General features: G+C 49.3%; 1 protein-coding gene across 2 annotated transcripts; it reads left to right on the plus strand.

Moving 5' to 3' along the window:
* The first annotated feature begins 7,204 nt into the window (after positions 1-7,204).
* Positions 7,205-19,412, plus strand: ARMC12 (armadillo repeat containing 12). Of its 2 annotated transcripts, none has more exons than XM_002816796.5 (6): positions 7,205-7,893; positions 8,568-8,713; positions 8,926-9,060; positions 17,764-17,937; positions 18,079-18,150; positions 19,043-19,412. In XM_002816796.5, the coding sequence occupies exons 1-6, from the start codon at positions 7,650-7,652 to the stop codon at positions 19,373-19,375; spliced, it is 1,104 nt and encodes a 367-aa protein (XP_002816842.1). In that variant the 5' UTR covers positions 7,205-7,649; the 3' UTR covers positions 19,376-19,412. The 2 variants fall into 2 exon arrangements, with proteins under 2 accessions (XP_002816842.1, XP_009240062.1); XM_009241787.3 differs by having other exon boundaries at positions 7,211-7,812.
* The last annotated feature ends 969 nt before the right edge of the window (positions 19,413-20,381 follow it).

Here is a 20,381-nt window from a genome sequence, read left to right on the forward strand (position 1 = left end):
GCTGTGAAAGGGACACTCTCAGACAGCAGCCCACTGCTCTTCTGGACTTCCCTATCTCCAGGTCCAGTCACCTACAGGACACCTGCCCTTACGTGGCCTAGAAGTGACTGAACTCATATTCATGTCCCTCATACCAGCTCCTCCCCATTGCCCACCATGACCCTCCCAGTCCTGAAACTCACTGCAGAGGTAGATTAACTTTTAACTGCTTTCTCTCCTTCACCATCCTTATGTCTGATCTCTTATCAGATTCTTCCCTTTGTTGCTTTTATTTCAAAAGATATTGTTTGTTCATTACTTTTCTCCTTTACCCTTTCCCCTCCAGCCCCATAGATTCCACCTTTGGCCCAAATTCTCACAGCAGCTGCCACACTGTCCTTTCTTTTTCCTTCCTCCTACACACCCTGCTGGAATAATCTTTCTCAAACATCATTTATTGTGTATGTTATCAACTTCAGACTCCTCAACCAAGCACAGTGAGTACACTAGCTAACCTGTGTACTCTCTGTGATGGGACCTGAGTTCATTCATGGCATGTCCAGGCCACGGGGTTTAGTGCAGTGCCTCCTGCACAGCAGGAGGGCAGCAAATGTTCCTCAAGTGACCCATTCATTTGGTGGTGTTCCTTTTCCATCCTTCCGATTCTCTCTCCTGCCTTGGTCTCCCCAGTCCCATCAAGCCTATTGGCTTACTGATGCTCACTGGGGCCCTTTTGTTTGAAGTGCCACTATTTTTCATTTCCCCAAAATCTTCGGTGGGGGGCGGGGAGTGGTCGCTGGTGGGGAAGGGAGAGGCTGACATCCAAGTTAGTATCAGGGAGATTGTGGCAAATACCAACTGCAAAACCTTGGGTGCAGAGTAGAATGAGGGCAGATGCCTGCTCAGTAAGAGAACAAAACCACAGAGGAGGGCAGAAGGTGGAAAGGAGAGTGGCGTAACTAGTGGCTTCCCTCTGAGCCTGTGAGCTGCCTTTAATCTTTTCCCTTTTTTTTTTTTTTTTTTTTTGAGATGGAGTCTTGCTCTGTCGCCCAGGCTGGAGTGCAGTGGGGCAATCTCGGCTCACTGCAACCTCTGCCTTCCCAGTTCAAGCAGTTTTCCTGTCTCAGCCTCCCGAGTAGCTGGGACTACAGTTGAACGCCACCATGCCCAGCTAATTTTTGCATTTTAGTAGAGACAGGGTTTCACCATATTGGTCAGGCTGTTCTTGAACTCCTGACCTCTGGTGATCCACCCGCCTCAGCCTCCCAAAGTGCTGGGATTACAGGCGTGAGCCACCGCGCCCCACCTAATCTTTTCTATATTTTATTGCTTAGTTATGTCCTGCAGAATTTTAAACCCTTTCTCCCATAGGCTGTAGGCTCCTTAATGACAGGGACAGTGTCTTTTATTTATTTGATATCATCTACTTAATTTGAGAAGTGGGCATGAAATACTTTGGAGGGCACATAAAACTTGGGTCTGGATCCTGGTTCCAACACTTAGCTGTTTGGCCCTGGGTAAGTCTCTAAACCTCTCTGAGCCAGTTTCTTCGTCTGTAAAAGTCGCTAGTGACACTTGTTTTGCAGAATGAGGAGCAAAAATTACAGAGAATACAAAGCACCAGGAAAGTGCCTGTTGTACCCAATAGTTTATATTCCTTCCCCGTATGGTTAGAGCCTTTCCTGAATTGGGAGGAAGGTGTTCCTTAACTACTGCCCATACTGGGATACTTTAAACTTGAAAAGGGGCACTGTTAATAATTACGTCCGTTCCAGGGACGCAGAGCCACCCTACCCTAGTTCACAACAACTGGTAGGGTTCGGATGGCACGCAATATCCCAGTGCCTAAGCACAGCCCCAAGCATAACGCTCAATAAATGCCTGTTGAATCAACGAACGAACAGAAGCTGACCCTCACTCCGTTTTTTGGACATCACTGAGTGAACCAAATTGAAAAGCCCGCCCCCGCTGCGCCCCCACCCCCACCCCGTCCCAGAGCCACCGGTAGCCTCAATTCCCTGAGGTCTGCCCTTCTCTAGCCCACCGTCCCGCCCCCGGTTGCCTTGACATCAGTGACGTCGACGAGGGGCGTGGCCTCTCTCCATCCTCTCCTGGTGCCCTGGGCCCCTCTGCATCCGAACCTTGGGGGAGGATGAGGTTGGTGGCCTTTGACCCTACTCGCCTCCCGCCGGGACAGCATCTAACTAAGCCCGCCTGGCCGCCTTTCTCGGGCGCGCAGTTGTCTCGAGTGTGGGCACCCACCTCCACCCCCACCCTCACCCGGGTGAACTAGCGGGGGTTCTAGAGAGTGCCGGATCCCAGTGAGCCCTCTCCAACAGCTGCGGGCCACAAGATCCTGAGAACCTGGGCCCAGCGCTCAGCCCAGGCCCCCCCCTTCCCGGGCAGCCTCCTTGCTCCGCGTCCTAGGGGGCGGGCGGGAAGGATGGGACCCCTGCCTAGGAGGCGCGCAGGCGCCGCCGAGCGCGGGAGAGAAAGAGTTAAAGTAGGTGCCGGCGCCGGGCGCGGCGGGAGTGGGGGAGGGGAGCGAAGAGAAAGTGAGAGCGGGGGCGGAGCGGGGACGGGAGCGAAAGAACATCCTGTGCCCGTCGCCGGATGCGCGCGGGGGGAGGAGGTAGTCCGGGGAGGGAGAGCAAGACGGGGGGAGGCCCGGGACGGGGAAAGGCGCGGCCTCCTTCCCCCCCCAACCTCCTCCTCTGGGGGCGCTGGTCCCCTCTGCTCCCCGCGCCTTAGGGTGAGCTACCCGGAGGCCCCAGGATCTGGTTCCTGGGCAGGAGTAAGCGCTAGCTGGGGAGATGATCTCGGAGAGTGTGGGATCCAAGTCAAAGCAGGGGCGGCCCCCAGCCTTTCATCTCTTGGCTTTCTGCAAGGGAAGCTCGCACGTGTTGAGCGTCCCCCGTGCACCGAAAGTACACACATTATCTCAGTCAGTCCTGACAGCGGCACTTCCAGGCAGTAGACAGGAATTCATAGACTCGCATTCTAGAGGAGGAAACAGACTCAGATTATGGAATTTGTCCAAACCCCACACTGTTGGGATGTGAATGCAAGCCTGTCGGACTGCAAAGGGCTTTTCACTGGAGTTTAGGGTAGGGTAATTTCCCCTTAGCTTCTATGGGCACAAGTGCTGGGCCGCTGCAGCATCACCCTCGGGAATGGCGGTGTCTTTTCGTAGAGGACCCCCAACAGCATCTGTCTGGAGCTTCTGTCATTAACTAGGCTCAAACAACCATTGCCAGGATACTGGTAAAGAGAATGAGGGAGGGGCCTTAGGATTCCACAGGTAGTTGGATGGTTCTTAGGAACACAGTTTAGGGGAATGTGTTGCAGGGCTCCTGTTCCTCATTTAGGTATTTGTGGGGGCTTCAAAGATGGCTCCAGAGTCACTCAAAGCAGTTACATGGATTACAGGAGTTGGGATTGATTCACTTTAAGAAGACCAGGGAGGCCTGGTGTGGTGGCGTAAGCCTGTAATCCCAGCACTTTGAGAGGCCGAGGCAGGCGGATCACCTGAGGGCAGGAGTTCGAGACCAGCCTGGCCGAAATGGTGAAATCCAGCCTACTAAAAATACAAAAATTAGCCGGGCGTGGTGGTGTGCGCCTGTAGTTCCAGCTGTGTGGTAAACTGAGGCACAAGAATTGCTTGAACCTGGGAGGCGGAGGTTGCAGTGAGCCGAGATGGCGCCACTGCACTCCAGCCCGGGTGACAGAGCCAGACTCCGTCTCAAAAAAAAAAAAAAAAGAGAGAGAGGGAGAGAAAAAAAGACCAGCGTGAGAGGTAGTGGGTAAGTGGAAGGAAGGGCTGACTCATGTGCTTTTCAGGCTGGGATGCATCGAGGGCTACCATCTGTGTTCTTACTGCCTGCCCACGCCCCACATGTTGTCCAGGTGAAACCTGCGGAGATAATTAGGATTATAGTAAACATTTGTTGAGCTCTGTGTGCTGGGCACTGTTCCAAGTGCTTTACTTAATCCTCACAAACAATCCCATAAAGTAAGTCTTATTGTTTCTATTTTACAGGTGGGGAAAATGAGGCACAAGGAGATCACAAAGCTAAGTCCGTGACTAAACTGGTTTGTTTTGAGACAGAGTCTCGCTCTGTCGCCAGGCTGGAGTGCAGTGGTGCGATCTCGGTTCACTGCAACCTCCGCCTCCCAGGTTCAAGCAATTCTGCCTCAGCTTCCTGAGTAGCTGGGATTACAGATGCACACCACCACGCCCAGGTAATTTTTGTATTTTTTAGTAGAGATGGGGTTTCCCCATGTTGGCCAGGCTGGCCACTCTGACCTTGTGATCTGCCTGTCTGGGCCTCCCAAAGTGCTGGGTTTACAGGCGTGAGCCACTGGGCCCAGCCCTGAACTGGTTTTGAACCCTGGCTAGAACCCATACTTAACTTACTAAACTCAAATGTACTTAACACGATGAGAACATCGGCCTTGAAGGTAAAAATGCTGGCATAGATGGCAAAGAGGTGTGTGCTTGGGCAGCTCATGTCCTTTTCCTGGGTAAGGCAGGTAGTAACTCACAGCTGGCTGTGTGTATTTTGGCTCTCAGACTTCTTTTTAACCAGTGGTTCCAGATTTCTGGATTTGACAGAAAAACAAAGCCAGAAAACAAGTGAAAGCCAGGTTCCCATAAAGAGTTGCAGCTTTAAATTTGTGCTCCCTAAGGGCATGCAGAACATACCTACCATCTATTATCACCACCATTAAAGAAAATACTTCTGTTTTTTTGAAACAGGGTCTGGCTCTATCACCCAGGCTGGAGTGCAGTGTCATGATCTCGGCTCACTGCAACCTCTGCCTCCTGGGTTCAGGCAATCCTACCGCCTCAGCCTCCAGAGTAGCTGGGACTACAGGCACGCACCACCACGCTGAGCTAATTTTTGTATTTTTTGTAGAGGCGGGGGTTTTGCTTGAGCCCAGGCCAGGCTCGAACTCCTGGGCTCAAGCAGTCCACTCGCCTCAGCCTCCCAAAGTGCTGAGACTGCAAGTGTGAGCCACCACGACTGGCCTAAGAAAATACATTTTAATTCTCAAAATAGGAATGACATCATCTGAATCTGTTAGTTCCAGCCAGGCACGGTGGCTCGTGCCTATAATTCCAGCACTTTGGGAGGCCAAGGCGGGTGGATTGCCTGAGGTCAGGTGTTCAAGACCAGACTGGGCAACATGGCAAAACCCGGCCTCTACCAAAAATACAAAAAATTAGCCTGGTGTGGTGGCGCATGCCTGTAGTCCCAAGCTACTTGGGAGGCTGAGGCGAGAGGATTTCTTGAGTCTGGGAGGCAGAGGTTGCAGTGAGCCAAGATCGCACCACTGCGCTCCAACCTGGGTGACAGAGTGAGACCCCGTCTCAAAAAAAGAAAAAAAAAAAGAAAGAAAACAATTATTCCCAAGAAAAGATGGTCAATGGACTTTATGCCAACAAATAGACATTCCTTTAATTTTTTTGTTGTACTGTGGACTAGTAAAAATGTCACTCTAGGAATGACTCTGCCTCTAATCTCTCTGAATCATTTGAAGGCAGAACCAGAAGAAATGGGCCTTAGGTGTGGCAGGAGGGAGTTAGGTTGCAGCCAAGAAAGAACACTTTTTGGAGGTCTTTAAAGAACAGGTGAGCCTTACATGTGCTTAGGAAGTGAGGGTTGCAGAATCAGCTCCATGGGATGGAGGGGCCAGTAACTCTGGGTCCCACCCTGGAGAAGGGCAGAGCAAGGACCTTGTCTTGAGGGATTTATTCTCAGATCCACCAAAGTAGCCTTGGAACCTGAATGACAGTTCCCATCAGGCAGCCGTTTTCTGCCCGGAGTTCAGTGGAGATGTGATGGGGTTGCATGGCAGTGGGGAGGCTTCCATGGGCTTCTACCCACCCCTCACCACAGGGAGTTCATGTAGTCACCCACCTTGGGGCTGAATAGAGTGCCAGGAATGACCCTTGAGGAGGGCTGAGGATAGGAAGAGAATGGCCACCCAGGAGTGTTGCTCGTTCCCTGCCTGCTGCCTAGGGTGTACTGGGCCAAGGCTCTGAGTGGGCAGGCCTGGCTGGCCGCAGCATCATTGGAGATGCTGTTTCCCTACCTCCTTCCATCCTGGGTGCAGCCTAGGACCCAGAGCTTTCTGTCCCAGTTCTCCCAAAAAGGGCTCAGGGCCAGGTAGGTGAACACCTGTTCTGGTGCAGCACGCTCAGCACTGGCTGTGGGCGTGGCCCTAGTTTGGAGCTGGCCACTTGCCTGTTCTGCAACAGAGAGTGGGGTCAGAAGCTGTGGGGAGACCCTGGTGGGGAAGAGGGAAGGGTCTGGTCTCACCTGCCCCATCCTAGTGGTGGGGATCAAGACCTCCACAGGTGGGCTAACATCCTCTGGGGTGGTGGCATCTTCTGACTCCAGAGGACCTCACAAGCCTCATCGTATCTCTAGGGAGGCTGAGAGGTGGTACTTCCAAATTTAGCTGAAAGGCACAGACTTACCCACATTTTAATCCTGGAGTTTTAGAATGGTAAATCTGAATCCCTTTAGGTTACAAATGCAGAAACAGACTAAGGCAAAGGCGATCCCTTTCTCCTCCAAGTTCACTCTGGTTAGAAGGGTCTGGAGCCCCAGTTACTAGATGCTGTCATTGTTCTGCCCCCAAGTCCTTAAAGAATGGCAGAAGATGACTTAAACCACCGCTAAGTACAAGATTCTATGCTGGAGATGCAAAGGTAGCTGTCCTCAAGAGCTTTTTGTCAAACAGGTAAACTTCAGGGCAACACGCAGATGCTGGAAAAGGGTGGATTTGCCTCGAGAGTCTGTGCATGCTTTCTAAGATACTCCCCTCCTTTTCATCCTCTGATGCGGGGAGGGAACCCTACCTGAAGAAACACCCCAAGGCCCAGGGGTAGATCTAGGGTGGAGAGATCACAGAAGGGAGGGCCCGGAAAGAAAAGGAACAGGGTTGTCAATGGGCATACCCCAAACACCCCTCCCAGAAATGCCCTAAGGCCCCAGCCCGGAAATGGACCTCTGCTGCCCTCTAATGGTGGAAAGGCAGCCTCTGGCGCTACCTGCTGGGGTCCCCCGTTAAAGAAGAGGGGATGTGAGGGACACTTCTGCTCTCTCCCCTTTTATTCCCCTTCTGTCTTATGCTTCATCTCCTGTGGTCTCTAAAGCAGAACCTTCTCTTTTTTTTTTGAAATGGAGTCTTGCTCTGTCACTTAGGCTGGAGTACAGTGGCGTGTCAGCTCACTGCAAACTCAACCTCCCAGGCTCAAGCAATTCTCCTGCCTCAGTCCCCTGAGTAGCTGGGATTACATGTGTGCACCACAATGCCTGGCTAATTTTTTTGTATTTTTGGTAAAGTCGAGGTTTCACCATATTGGCCAGGCTGGTCTCGAACTCCTGACCTCAAGTGATCTGCCTGCCTTGGCCTCCCAAAGTGCTGGGATTACAGGTGTGGGCCACTGTGCCTGGCCTCATCTGTTCTCAAGCACTCCTGGCTGCCCCATTTCCTGACCACTGCCCTCCATCCCATTATCTCCCCAGTTTCCTTTGTTGCCTGGGTTCCAATTCTGGTACCCTGGTTCCTGACCCTGCCAGAGTTCTGGTTCCGGAAGGCCCCCCACAGGGGCCTTGGGCCTAGCTCTCGCCCGTGCCCAGGGCAACACTGAAGACATGGGCAAGAGCATCCCCCAATACCTGGGGCAACTGGACATCCGCAAAAGTGTAGTCAGCCTGGCCACAGGCGCCGGGGCGATCTACCTGCTCTACAAGGCCATCAAGGCCGGCATAAAATGCAAACCACCCCTCTGTAGCAACTCACCCATCTGCATCGCCCGTGAGTGTCCGGGCCCTGGGGAAAGGGCTCTGCCCCAGGAGGCACCTGCTCCCGAGGCCTCTGCTGTGGGAGGGCCCAAAGGTGATGCCTCCAAGTTCCTCTTTCCTTTGTCTTTCTCTTGTCCATCTTCCTCAAGCCCACCCTGCAGCATCCTAGGCAAGGCCCTGCCAGAGATACTAGCTCAGGGTCCTTGGATCTCACTCAAGTGGATCCTCAGACTCATCTGGCAGGTCTCCAAATATTACATTTCCTCTGGCTCCCAGGATTCCACTTCTTGGAAACTTGGTGTCAGCAGCTCCCCGCATCCCTTTTCTGCCCCAGGAACGTGAGGCTTTAAGGAAAGGGAAAATTGGAGGACTTACTATATGCCCAGAGCTTCCACTAGTCCACATGTTCTTTTGTGCAGAGTAGGAAAATGAGCCCCTTCTGCAAGACTCTTCATTGCCATCTGCTGGAATATCATTGCCACATACTGGTTATGATGAAATACTACTTGTACCGCCATATGCCAGACAGTTGTTAGAGTAAATGGACAAATCTATGATGGTACGTTATGGACAATACAACATTAGATAGGGTGCCCTTGTGCAGTAAACATTCGTTCAACTGTACGTGGTGGTCCTGCATATGGCGAGAAGGCTTCTCTGAAAAGGCAAGGCAGCCTTGTCCCCAAGTCCCTGTCCCCCACTATCCCAACCCCATTCTTTCATCACTTCTGAGTCCACAGCCTGAACTGGGCTGGGGTGGCTGTCTAGGCCTGGCAGTCGAGCGAGAGCGGCACGGGCGGGACTCGGGTGAGCTCCGGAGGCTCCTCAACTCTTTGGAGTGCAAACAGGATGAGTACGCCAAGAGCATGATCCTGCACAGTATCACTCGCTGTGTGTACTTGCTGGAGGCTGAGGTGAGGGAAGGGAAGCAGGAGGTCCCCCCTAGCCAGCCTGGCCCCTGGGGGTTACGGCCGATCCCTGCCCCTGGAATGGCCAGACTATATCCTGGGACCTCTCTCTGGCTGATAGCGGGAGGGGTGTGAGGAGGGATCTTCATGACGTGGGGGGCAGTGGGCCCAGAACACCCGCTTCTCCTGCCTCTTCCATCTCTCCCCACATACTCCAGGCCTCTGCTTGTACTACGGATGACATCGTGTTGCTGGGCTACATGCTGGATGACAAGGACAACAGTGTCAAAACCCAAGCTCTGAATACACTTAAAGCTTTCTCTGGCATCAGAAAATTCAGGCTCAAAATCCAGGTGAGCCCAGGGATTCGTGGTGAGGCATGCAGGATGTGTATAGTCCTTAAGTCTTTTAACTGCCATAGGATAAATGATCATGTTCCAGAAGTTTGTTTGGGTGTGAATTTGTAACCCAGAAATAAGTGGGAAAACGGTGGTCAGATTCCCAGCAGGGTCATGAAGGCCTTTGAATTTCAGGATGAAACTGAATTGAGGCACTAGTGGTATCTCTCAACCCCAAATAGAAGGACCCCCACTACCCCACAAGCTCCCTACCACTGCCATGTTTTTTCTGACACCAATTCCCAACACTGGCTGGGTGTTCAACAATTCAATTCAGTTCAGACAGGGCAGACCTCACAGGTTAAGGGCTGAGTCCCGCAAGACTTCCGCCCGACTTCAGGTACTAATCATAGGTCTGACTTCTGACTGGCCCGCTATGAATTTGGGGGTTCCCACAACTCCCTTTTTAGATTTAGTAATTTGCTAGAATGGCTCCCAGAACTCAGGAAAGGACTTTACTTACTATTACTGGTTTTTTTATAAAGGACACAACTCAGGAACAGCTAAATGGAGGAGACACATAGGGCAGGGTGTCAGGGCGCAGAGCTTCCAGGCCCGTTCCTGGACCAAAATGAGGGTCGGGCCGCTATTGCCCATGGCCCAATAACGAGATGCAGATGAACTGGGGAGGAAGAGAGTTTTTATTTCTGTAACCGGTTACAGGGAGAAGGCCTGGAAATTATCACCGGACCAACGTCAAAATAACAAAGTTTTTCAGAGCTTTACCTTCTAAGCTATATGTCTATGTGTAAATGTGCATTCATCTAAAGACGTAAGTGATTAACTTCTTTTAATCTATAACTAAGGTCTGAGTCCTGAAGACCTTCCTCTGGAGCCTCAGTAAATTTACTTAATCTAAATGGGTCCAGGTGCTGGGGTGATTACCCTTATTTTGTCTCCTGCTAAATCAAGGAGTTTTGAGGAATTCCTTCAGACCCCCCAATAAACTTGTTTGTGGAGACCTGGGGAGCTTCTTCAGACCCCCAATAAAACTTGTTTAATCCTAAATGGGTCCCATTAAGAATTCCTTCCTTATTTTGTCATGCTTTAAGGCCCAGGAAAGGCCTAGGCAAAACTCCTGGTGGACTTTTGTTACATTCCAGCCTTTGTATAAGGGCACTGGCTTTTAACATTTAACTTAACCACGCAGTCAGTACTGAAACAGTTGTTATGGAGGCCTGCCACAGGCCCACTTCAGGAGTGCCCTGCTGTTCCCAGCACCCCTACGCGTTCAACAACCAGGAAGCTCTTTGAACCCCATTGGTTAGAGGTTTTTATTATGTAGTCTTGATGAATTAAATCATGTCCAGCTGCTCACCCCTCCCCAGAAGTTGGGAGCAAAGCTGAAAATCCCAACCTTCTAATCATGCTTTGGTCTTTCTGGTAACCAGAAGCTATCCAAGGGCCCTGCCTAGAGTCACTTCATTAGCATAAGCTCTGTTGTGACCAAAAAGGGTTGGTTGGCAGTAACAAAGGACACTGCTGTCACTCAGGAAATTCCAAAGGTTTCAGGAGCTCTGTTCCTGGAACTAGGGACAAAGATCAGATGTATTTTTTATACTCCATCCCCTGGGCCTGTGTTAATCAGAGGTTGGTGTCAGGGCCACGGATACCTTCTCCATTTCTCCATAGACAAAATGTAAAACACCACATATCACTTCCCCCTTTCCCTGCTATCATACCCCCAAACTTACAGTATCCACACCCATCCTCCCTGCTTTCCTGCTGCTGCCATGAAAAAATGGCTTTCTCTTGGTCTGTGGCCAGTGATAGATAGTCTCAATCCTGCCTCCCACCCCTTCCTTAGGGGCCTCTCTGATTGCTTACGCTCCCTGTCAGCATGCAGTAGCCTCCAACCCCTCCCATCTTACAAAGCAAAACCAAAAAAGCCTCTCCTTTGACTTCCACATCTCTTCCTGGCAAATAGTCTCTCTCTCCCAAATTAAAAACAAATAAAATATGTAAAACTTGCAAATATTGTATATGTGTAAGGTAGAAGGAATAATAATAAAACAGAACATGCCCAGGCCAAGAAGTAGAGCACAGCCCCCTCCCACATCTCGGCTGCCTCCCCCACCAGAGGCAGTCATTGCCCTGCATTTTGTTTAGCAGTTCCCAATTTTCTTTGTAGTTCTACCATATATGTATGTATCCTTGCATATTTTAGCAGGGCACAGCAGATAATAAAGAGGTAAAATATAGTCTGGTATGTTTTTAAGCTTCGTGTACATGGAATTAGATGGTTTCTGTTCTGTGGTTGGCCTTTTCTCCCTGCTACGTTGGGAGATTCATCCTTACTGGGCAGCTCTGCTTCCTTCTTTTTTTTTTTTGAGACAGGGTCTTGTTCTGTCGCCCAGGCTGGAGTGCAGTGGCGTGATCTTGGCTCACTGCAGCCTTGACTTCTTGGGCTCAAGCAATCCTCCCACCTCAGCCCCCCTAGTAGCTGGGAGTATGGGTGTGCTGAGTACGGGAGTACTGTTTCTCAGGCTGGCCTTGAACTCCTGGGCTCAAGCGATTCTCCCCGCTGGGTCTCTTTCACCGCTCTGTGGTGGTCTCTTTCGTGAATACTCTGCCACTTGCCTGTTGTTAGGCATTTGTATTGTTTCCAGGTGCTTGTCACACTCACATTGTGCTGTGAACATTCCTGTGTTCATCTCCCTTGTGTGCCTGAGAGAGGATTCTAGGGTGTGTATGCAGGAGTGGAATGGTTTGGTCAAAGGGTATGCCCAACTTTTCCAGGAGGGCGGTATCCATTTTCACCCCACCAGCCCTGCACGAGTGTTCTATTGTGTCATAACCTAACGTTTGATAATTTCACATTTTAATTTTTTTTTTTTTTGAGACAGATTCTTGCTCTGTTGCCCAGGCTGGAGTGCAGTGGCACGATCTTGGCTCACTACAACCTCTGCCTCCCAGGTTCAAGCAATTCTTGTGCCTCAGCTTCCAGAGTAGCTGGAATCATAGGCGCGCACCACCATGCCTGGCTAATTTTTTTGTATTTTAGTAAAGACATGGTTTCACCATGTTGGCCAGGCTGGTCTCAAACTCCTGGCCTCAAGTGATCTGCTTGCCTCAGCCTCCCAAACTGCTGGGATTACAGACATGAGCCACCGTGCGTGGTCCACATTTTAATTTTTGGCATCAAACTTTTTTGGGGAAAAAATTCTCTTTACATGTATCCTCAAAATATGCACAACTATGATATATCAATAAAAGCAAGCACACAAAAGAATAAAAATAGATTGAGAAACAAACAGAAAAAAATACCTAGAGAGATCTCTGCTTGCTGCCTCATCCCTCAGCCTTCTCAAGTGCAGTGGTACGATCTCGGCTTACTGCAACCTCCACCTCCAGGACTCAAGTGATCCTCCCACCTCAACCTCCCTAGTAGCTAGGATTACAGGCATGCACCAATATGCCCGGCTAATTTTTGTATTTTTTTGTAGAGGTGGGGTTTTGCCATGTTGTCCAGGCTGGTCTCAAACTCCTGAGCTCAAGTGATCCACCCGCCTCAGCCTCCCAAAGTGCTGGGATTGCAGGTGTCAGCCACCACACCTGGTCAGGCTGTGATTCTCAAGCATATTATAATCATCTGGAGAGCTTGTTAAACGCAAAGATTTTGGCTGGGCGCAGTGGTTCAAGCCTGTAATCCCAGCACTTTGGGAGGCTGAGGTGGGCAGATCACCTGAGGTCAGTTCGAGACCAGCCTAGCCAACATGGAGAAACCCCGTCTCTACTAAAAATACAAAAATTAGCCGGATGTGGTGGCAGGCACCTGTAATCCCAGCTACCTGGGAGGCTGAGGCAGGAGAATCACTTGAACCCGGGAGGCAGAAGCTTGCAGTGAGCCAAGATCACGCCATTGCATTCCAGCCTGGGCCACAGGACAAGACTCTGTCTCAAAAAAAAAAAAAAAAAAAAAAAGCCCAGAGAGTTCAGTTCAACAGGAGAACTTTGTTTTTCACAAATCCCCCAGGAAATTCTGATGCAGGCGGCCTGAGCCCCACTCTTCCTTTTCCCCAGTGTCTCTATGCTGAGGGCCTGACCCCTGGTCTCTTTTCAGGTGCAAGTAGTTACTCCTTGATCTCAATTTCCATCTAGCTGTGCCCTTCTGGATCTCTGCAGCCTGTGGGCTCCCCTGCCTTACTCATGGCCAGCTGCTACTAGGCATATCCACTTAGATGCCCTCCAAGTTCTCTAACCCAACATATGCAAAATGGAGCTCACCCCATTCCCTAAATCAGCCCACTCTCTCCAGAGGGCTCTTAGGCCATCAGGCCCTTTGGGTCTGCCTCAAGGCTCTCAGCATAAAGTGCGTGATTGGCCATAGGCTGCACCTCCTTGCCCTTTGGGTCTGCCTCAAGGCTCTCAGCATAAAGTGCGTGATTGGCCATGGGCTGCACCTCCTTGCCCTAACCCCAGCCACATACAATGCATGCTTTATGCTCTCACATGCTCCCTTGCTGCTGTTCCCTAGTTCTGAAACCCTGTCCCAGACTTGCTGACTCCAACCTGTCCTGCAGGTCTCCACGGCTTTTGAGGGGTGGGGGAAAGGAAGGGCAGGTACTGATGGGAATGCTCACTTCCACTCCAGGACTCTTGCTCACTTCTTACATGGCTCATAAAGGTGCAGCTCGTGAGGTTACCTGTCTCTGGTAATACCTCTAGGTCTAGGTCCAAGCATCTTACTTTTTTTTTTTGAGACGGAGGTTCGCTCTTGCTGCCCAGGCTGGAGTGCAATGGCGCAATCTCGGCTCACCGCAACCTCCGCCTCCCGGGTTCAAGCGATTCTCCTGCCTCAGCCTCCGGAGTAGCTGGGATTACAGGCATGTGCCACCACGCCCGGCTGATTTTTTGTTTTTGTAGTAGAGATGGGGTTTCTCCATGTTGGTCAGGCTGATCCTGAACTCCCAAGCTCAGGTGATCTGCCCGCCTCGGCCTCCCAAAATGCTGGGATTAAAGGCGTGAGCCACTGCGTCCTGCCCACATCTTGCATCCTAGAACCCAAGATCCCTTTATTCACTCAATAAATGTAATATTGAACACTTTGTGCCAACACGCTGCTCTAAGTACAGGAGAGAAAGCAGTAAACAGAACAGGGAAGATCCCTGTGCTTGTGGAATTTATATTCTAACAGGGCAAGGCAAGCAATACACAAATAAGTAAAATATATAGTGTGTTTCATGTGTTAAGTGCCATGGAGAAAAATAAAAGGCGGGGGGTGGATAAAGGAGCCTGGGTGGGGGTGATGCAGTTTTCAAGAAGAAAATCTTGAACCCAGGAGGCCTGTAATCCTAGCTACTCAGGAGGCTGAGGAAGGAGAATCGCTTGAACCCGGGAGGCGGAGGTTCAAGGCACTCCAGCCTGTTTGATGGGAGTTAGATTCCGTCTCAAAAAAAGAAAAAGAAAATCTTTTGGGATGTTGGGCTTGGTGAAGAGTTCATGACACCAAAAGCATGATCTATAAAAGGAAAATCAATACATTGGACTTTATTAAAATTAAAAACTTTTGCTCCATGAAAGATCCTGTTAAGAGAATGAAAAAAGCTGCAGACTGGGAGAGTATATTTGTTTTTGTTTTTGTTTTTGTTTTGAGATGGAGTCTTGCTCTGTCACCTAGGCTGGAGTGCAGTGGCGTGATTTCGGCTCACTGCAAACTCTGCCTCCCAGGTTCATGCCATTCTCCTGCCTCAGCCTCCTGAGTAGCTGGGACTACGGCCATGCGCCACCACACCCAGCTGATTTTTGTATTTTTAGTAGAGACGGGGTTTCACCATGTTGGCCAGGATGGTCTCGGTCTCTTGACCTCATGATCCGCCGCCTTGACCTCCCGAAGTGCTGGGATTAGAGGCGTGAGCCACCGTGCCCGGCTGGGGGAGTGTATTTGAAAATCACATATCTGATAAAGGACTCAGCTAAATTGTATCAAGAGCTTTCAAAACTGAATATTAGGCCAGGCATGGTGGATCACGAGGTCAGGGGTTTGAGACCAGCCTGGGCAGCATGGTGAAACCCTATCTCTACTAAAAATACAAAAACTAGCCGGGCGTGGTGGTGGGCACCTGTAATCCCAGCTACTCAGGGAACTGAGAAAGGAGAATCACTTGAACCTGGGAGGTGGAGGTTGCAGCGAGCCGAGATCACGCCACTGCACTCCAGCCTGGGCAACAGGGTGAGACTCCGTCTAAAACAAAAACAACCCTGATGTTAAAACAAGCAGTCCAATTAGGAAATGGGCAAAAGACATGAACAGATATTTCACTGAAGAGGATATATGGATGGCAAATAAGCACATGAAACCATGTTTAATATCACCAGCCATTAGGGAAATGCAATGAAGACCATGCTGAGATATTACTGTGCACCTATTAGAAGATCTAAAATCAAAATTAGTGACGATACCAAATGCTGGCAAAGATATAGAAAAACCGGATCTTTCATATATTGCTGGTGGGAATATAAAATGGTACAGCAGCCACTCTGAAACATAGTTTGGCAGTTTCTTTCAGAACTAAACATACATTTACCAACCGGCAGTTGAACTCTTGGGCATTTATCCTAGAGAAATGAAAACTTATCAACAATTGTTGATAGCAGTTTTATGTGGAATAGCCCCAAACTGGAAACAACCAAAAATGTCTGTCAATAGGTGAACGGTTAAACAAAGTGGTATAGCCATTACCTTGGAATGCTACTTAGTAATAAAAAGGAATGTAATATTGATATGCACAACAACTTGGATGGTTCTCAAGGGCATTATGCTGAGTGAAAAAAGCCGATCTCAAATGATCACATAAAGTGTGATCTCATTTATATAACATCCTCAAACTTAAAAGGTCATATATAGAGATGGAAAACACAAGTGGTTACCTGGGCTTTGGGCTGGGGGAGCAGGTGGGAGTGACTCTAAAGGGGTCTCTTGAGATAGATCTTTGTGGCAATGGGACAGTTCTGGTGGAATCATCTGTTGGCTGCAGTCGTGGTTACACAAATATGTGCATGTGCTGAAATGTCATAGAACTATGCACACATATTACACCAACACCAATTTCCTAGTTTTGATATTATACTATAATGCAAGATGTGACCACTGAGGGGAACTGGGTGAAGAGCACATGGGACCTCGCTGTACTATTTTTGCAACTTCCTGTAAATTTGCAATCATTTCAAAATAAAGGCCAGGCGCAGTGGCTCACGCCTGTTATCCCAGCACTTTGGGAGGCCGAAGTGGGCATATTACCTAAGGTCAGGAGTTCAAGACCAGCCTGGCCAACATGGCGAAACCCTGTCTCTACTAAAAATACAAAAATTAGTTGAGCACGGTGGCGTACACCTGTAATCCCAGCTACTCGGGAGGCTGAGGCAGGAGAATCGCTTGTACCTGGGAGGCGGAGGTTGCAGTGACCCAAGATCGCACCACTGCATTCCAGCCTGGGCAACAGAGTAAGACTGTCTCCAATAAAATAAAATAAAATAAAAAACAAAATTAAAAAAATGAAAATGTGTGTTATACGTGACAATGCTATAGAGAAAAATAAAATAACAGTGGAGGCTGGTAAGGAAGGCTGGGATGGGGGTGGTTAGAGAAGGCCTTACTGAGAAGGTAACATTTTAATGAAGTCTTAAAGGAGGTGTGAGAGTGAATTGTGAGTCTCTGGGGATAGAGTGTGCTAAGCAGAGAGCACAGCCTATGCAAACACCCTAAGACAGGTGTGTACCTGGCATGTTCATGGAATATGTAAGAGGCCACTGTGGTGGGAACCTTGGTCATGAGGGAGAGAAGAGAAGATGGAGTCCGAGAAATAGTAGGGAGAGAGGGACAGATCACGTTGGACCGTATGCCACTGTAAGAACTTTAGCTTTTACACTGAATGAAATGAGGGCTCTTGAGCAGAGGAGTGACTTGTCTAACATGTCAGCTGCTCTGAAAATAGATGCAGGGGGTGAGAATGGAAACAGGGAGACAGGAGGCTATTGCAGAAATCTCGGTTAGATGCCAGTGGCTTGAAAGAGGGCGGTAAGAAGTGGGGGTGAGGAGAAGTGGCTTGAATTTTGATAGATTTTGAAGATAGTGCCTACAGGATTTTCTGAAGGATTGGAAAAGGAGTGTGAGAGAAAGAAAGGAGTTGATGCCAGCAGTTTTTGGCCCGAGCCACTGGAAGGAAAGTGTAACCCATAGCTGAGACAGGGAAAGCTATAGAAGGAGCAGGTCTGGGGATGGGGGAGCGTGTTAACTCTGAGAGCTCTATTAGACATTCAGGGAGAAAAGTGGAATTGGCAGCTGCATATATGAGTCTGAAGTTCAGGGGAGGGGCAACATAGCTGGAGCTAGAGACATAAAGGGGAGAGTCACCAGCATGTGGATCGTATTTAACACTGTGAGTCTGGATGATACCGGTACAGGAGTGAGGTAGGTAGAAAAGAGGAGGTTAGGCAGAAGAGATAGGAAAGAAGTCTGAAAAAAAAAAAAAAAGCCAAATAAAGAATTTCAAGGTAGTGGGAGTGGGCAACTGGATCAAATGATGTTGAGAGTTAGGGAGAATTGTCTATTGGGTTTGGCCCAGGGGACATCCATGGGGATAGTGAAGAGTAAAGTCAGATACTGGGATAGTGATGATCACCTGTAAAAGTAAGCCCTTTTGTTCTCCCCCACTCCAGGAACACTCCATCAAAGTACTCGAACTGATCTCCACCATCTGGGACACGGAACTGCACATTGCGGGCCTCAGACTCCTCAACAACCTTCCGCTGCCCGACTATGTGCATCCACAGCTGCGACGGGTGATGCCTGCCTTGATGGAGATCCTGCAGGCAGACTACATCCTGGCACAGGTGCCTGAGGACCATGGCCAAGGCCCTGCCTTGCTGACCAGCCCTAGCACAGTACTTAGAGGGAGGAGCAGAGGTTTATGTCTTCCTTGCTCAGGCCCAGACTCACCTGCCTTCTCATGCTTTACTCTTTCCTTTATTCAGGTGCAAGCCGTACGACTGCTGAGCTACCTGGCACAGAAGAATGACCTTCTCTATGACATTCTCAACTGCCAGGTGAGAAAGAAATTGAAGAGGGGCTGATGAATGCCAACTCAGGTATAGGGGGAGGGAATAATCATGGCATCTCCAGACAGATTTACCCCTGATGAATTGTTTTAGTTATCTTCCTGCCTCTGCACTAAATGCACTGAAAATCATCCCTCTTCTGTTCCCCCTAGTAGAAGGAGACTCCATTTTATTGGGAGGGGGATCCCCCTTTGAGGCGTTTCCTGAACTCTGAGAGTTAGGAACACAGGAGACAAAACAAAAGTTAATGTAGGTATTTTAATACTGGGGGGAAATTACTATGGCAAAGAGCATTATTAGGGATAGAAAAGGTTACTCTGTGATAATCAGTGGTTCAGTTCACCAGAACAGTAGGGCAACTCTAAACTTGTATGCACCTAATAACATAGTCTCAAAATATATATGACAAAAATTGAAAGAAGGAAATTAACAAATATACCACTACAGTGGGAGATTTGGAATATTTTAACCACTCTTGCAGCAACTGATAGATTAAAAAACCAAAACTAGTGAGGATATACTCTTAGTGAATAACACAAATAAGCTTGAGTCATTAGACATACTCAGAACAGTCTACAAGGATTAAATGCACAGTCCTCTCAAGCACACACACAATACTTAAGAAAATTAGTCACACACTAAGCCTTAAAATTTGTCTCAACAAAATTTCCAGAATGAATATTATCATATCATGCATGTTTTATGATCACAAGGCAATTAAGTTAGAGGATAATAATAAAAGAAAAACTAAAAAATTACTATATACTCGAGTCTGAAATTTAGGTATAGTTGGGAGTTTAGGCAATAGGAGTATACAAGAACAAGAATTGTATAACTTGCCTAGCAGTTTATTCCCATTCTTTCTCTATTCCCATCACAGGTTCACTCCAACTTCCTAAACCTGTTCCAGCCCACACAGCCAGGGAGTCTCCTGTATGAGGTACTGGTGTTTGCTGAGCGGCTGAGTGAGGGCCGGAACGCACCCCACTATCGCGCGGTGAAATGGCATTACAACGAACAGTCCCTGCATGAATCCCTCTTTGGGGAAGAGTCCCGACTGGCAGACCGACTGCTTGCCCTGGTCATCCACCCTGAGGAGGATGTTCAGATCCAGGCCTGCAAGGTCATTGTCAGCCTGCAGTATCCCCAGGACTTGAGAGCCCGGCCCTCCTCCTGCCAGCCCAGTCGTTCCTACTTTAAAAACACGGAATAAAATTAAGGAGAGCCAATAAATGAGTATGGGAGAGAAACTTGAAGTTTCTTGAAGCTCAAATGTCTGTTGGTGGCCTTCCAGGGCTGGGTGGAGATTACATTCAGCATAACCTCTGCTCTAGAGTGTGGTACAGCATGGGCTTATCTCTCAAAACACATCCCCTACTTCTATGTTTGGGAGACTGGCTCCCCTCTTCTCTTGCTGCTTTTCTTTCTTTTTTTTTTTGAGATGGAGTCTCACTCTGTTGCCCAGGCTGGAGTGCAATGACACAATCTTGGCTCACTGCAACCTCCGCCTCCCTGGTTCAAGCCATTCTCTTGCCTCAGCCTCCCGAGTAGCTGGGACTACAGGCGCCCACCACCACGCCCAGCTAATTTTTGTATTTTTAGTAGAGATGGTGTTTGGCATGTTGGCCAGGCTGGCTCTTGCTGCTTTTCAAATCAATGTGGAGCCATTGCTTTCAGGGGTTTGGAAGAAGGCAGGCTTGGGGATTGAAGCCAAAGATAATCAACGGGACACAGTATAGCATTAGATTAGTTAGGATGGGCCAGGCTATGCCACAGTAACAACACTCACACCTCAGTGGCTTAAACATGGCAAAGGGGGCCGGGTGTGGTGGCTCATGCCTGTAATCCCAGCACTTTGGGAGGCCGAGGCGGGCGGATCACGAGGTCAGGAGATCGAGACCATCCTGGCTAAAACGGTGAAACCCTGTCTCTACTAAAAATACAAAAAATTAGCCGGGCGTGGTGGCGGGCGCCTCTAGTCCAGCTACTTGGGAAGCTGAGGCAGGAGAATTGCTTGAACCTGGGAGGCAGAGGTTGCGGTGAGCTGAGATCACGCCATTGCGCTCCAGCCTGGGAGACAGAGGTGCGAGACTCCATCTCAAAAAAAAAAAGAAAGAAAGAATCACTGAGAAAACAAAAGATCATCACTGGGGAGGTCCTTGGAGAGTGTTGCCTCCAGCATTTCTCCAGTCTCTTCAGGTTATGGGTACTGGGGAGTC

This window comes from Pongo abelii, chromosome 5, assembly GCF_028885655.2.
Source record: "Pongo abelii isolate AG06213 chromosome 5, NHGRI_mPonAbe1-v2.0_pri, whole genome shotgun sequence".
In the NCBI taxonomy this organism is placed as follows: Eukaryota; Metazoa; Chordata; class Mammalia; order Primates; family Hominidae; genus Pongo; species Pongo abelii.

Excerpts from the sequence above, each read along its gene's own strand:
- ARMC12 (XM_002816796.5), top strand. The coding sequence starts at position 7,650 with ATGGGCAAGAGCATCCCCCAATACCTGGGGCAACTGGACATCCGCAAA. Across the intron at positions 8,714-8,925 it reads TGTACTTGCTGGAGGCTGAG|GCCTCTGCTTGTACTACGGA; the intron begins GTGAGGGAAGGG and ends CACATACTCCAG. Across the intron at positions 9,061-17,763 it reads AATTCAGGCTCAAAATCCAG|GAACACTCCATCAAAGTACT; the intron begins GTGAGCCCAGGG and ends CCCCCACTCCAG.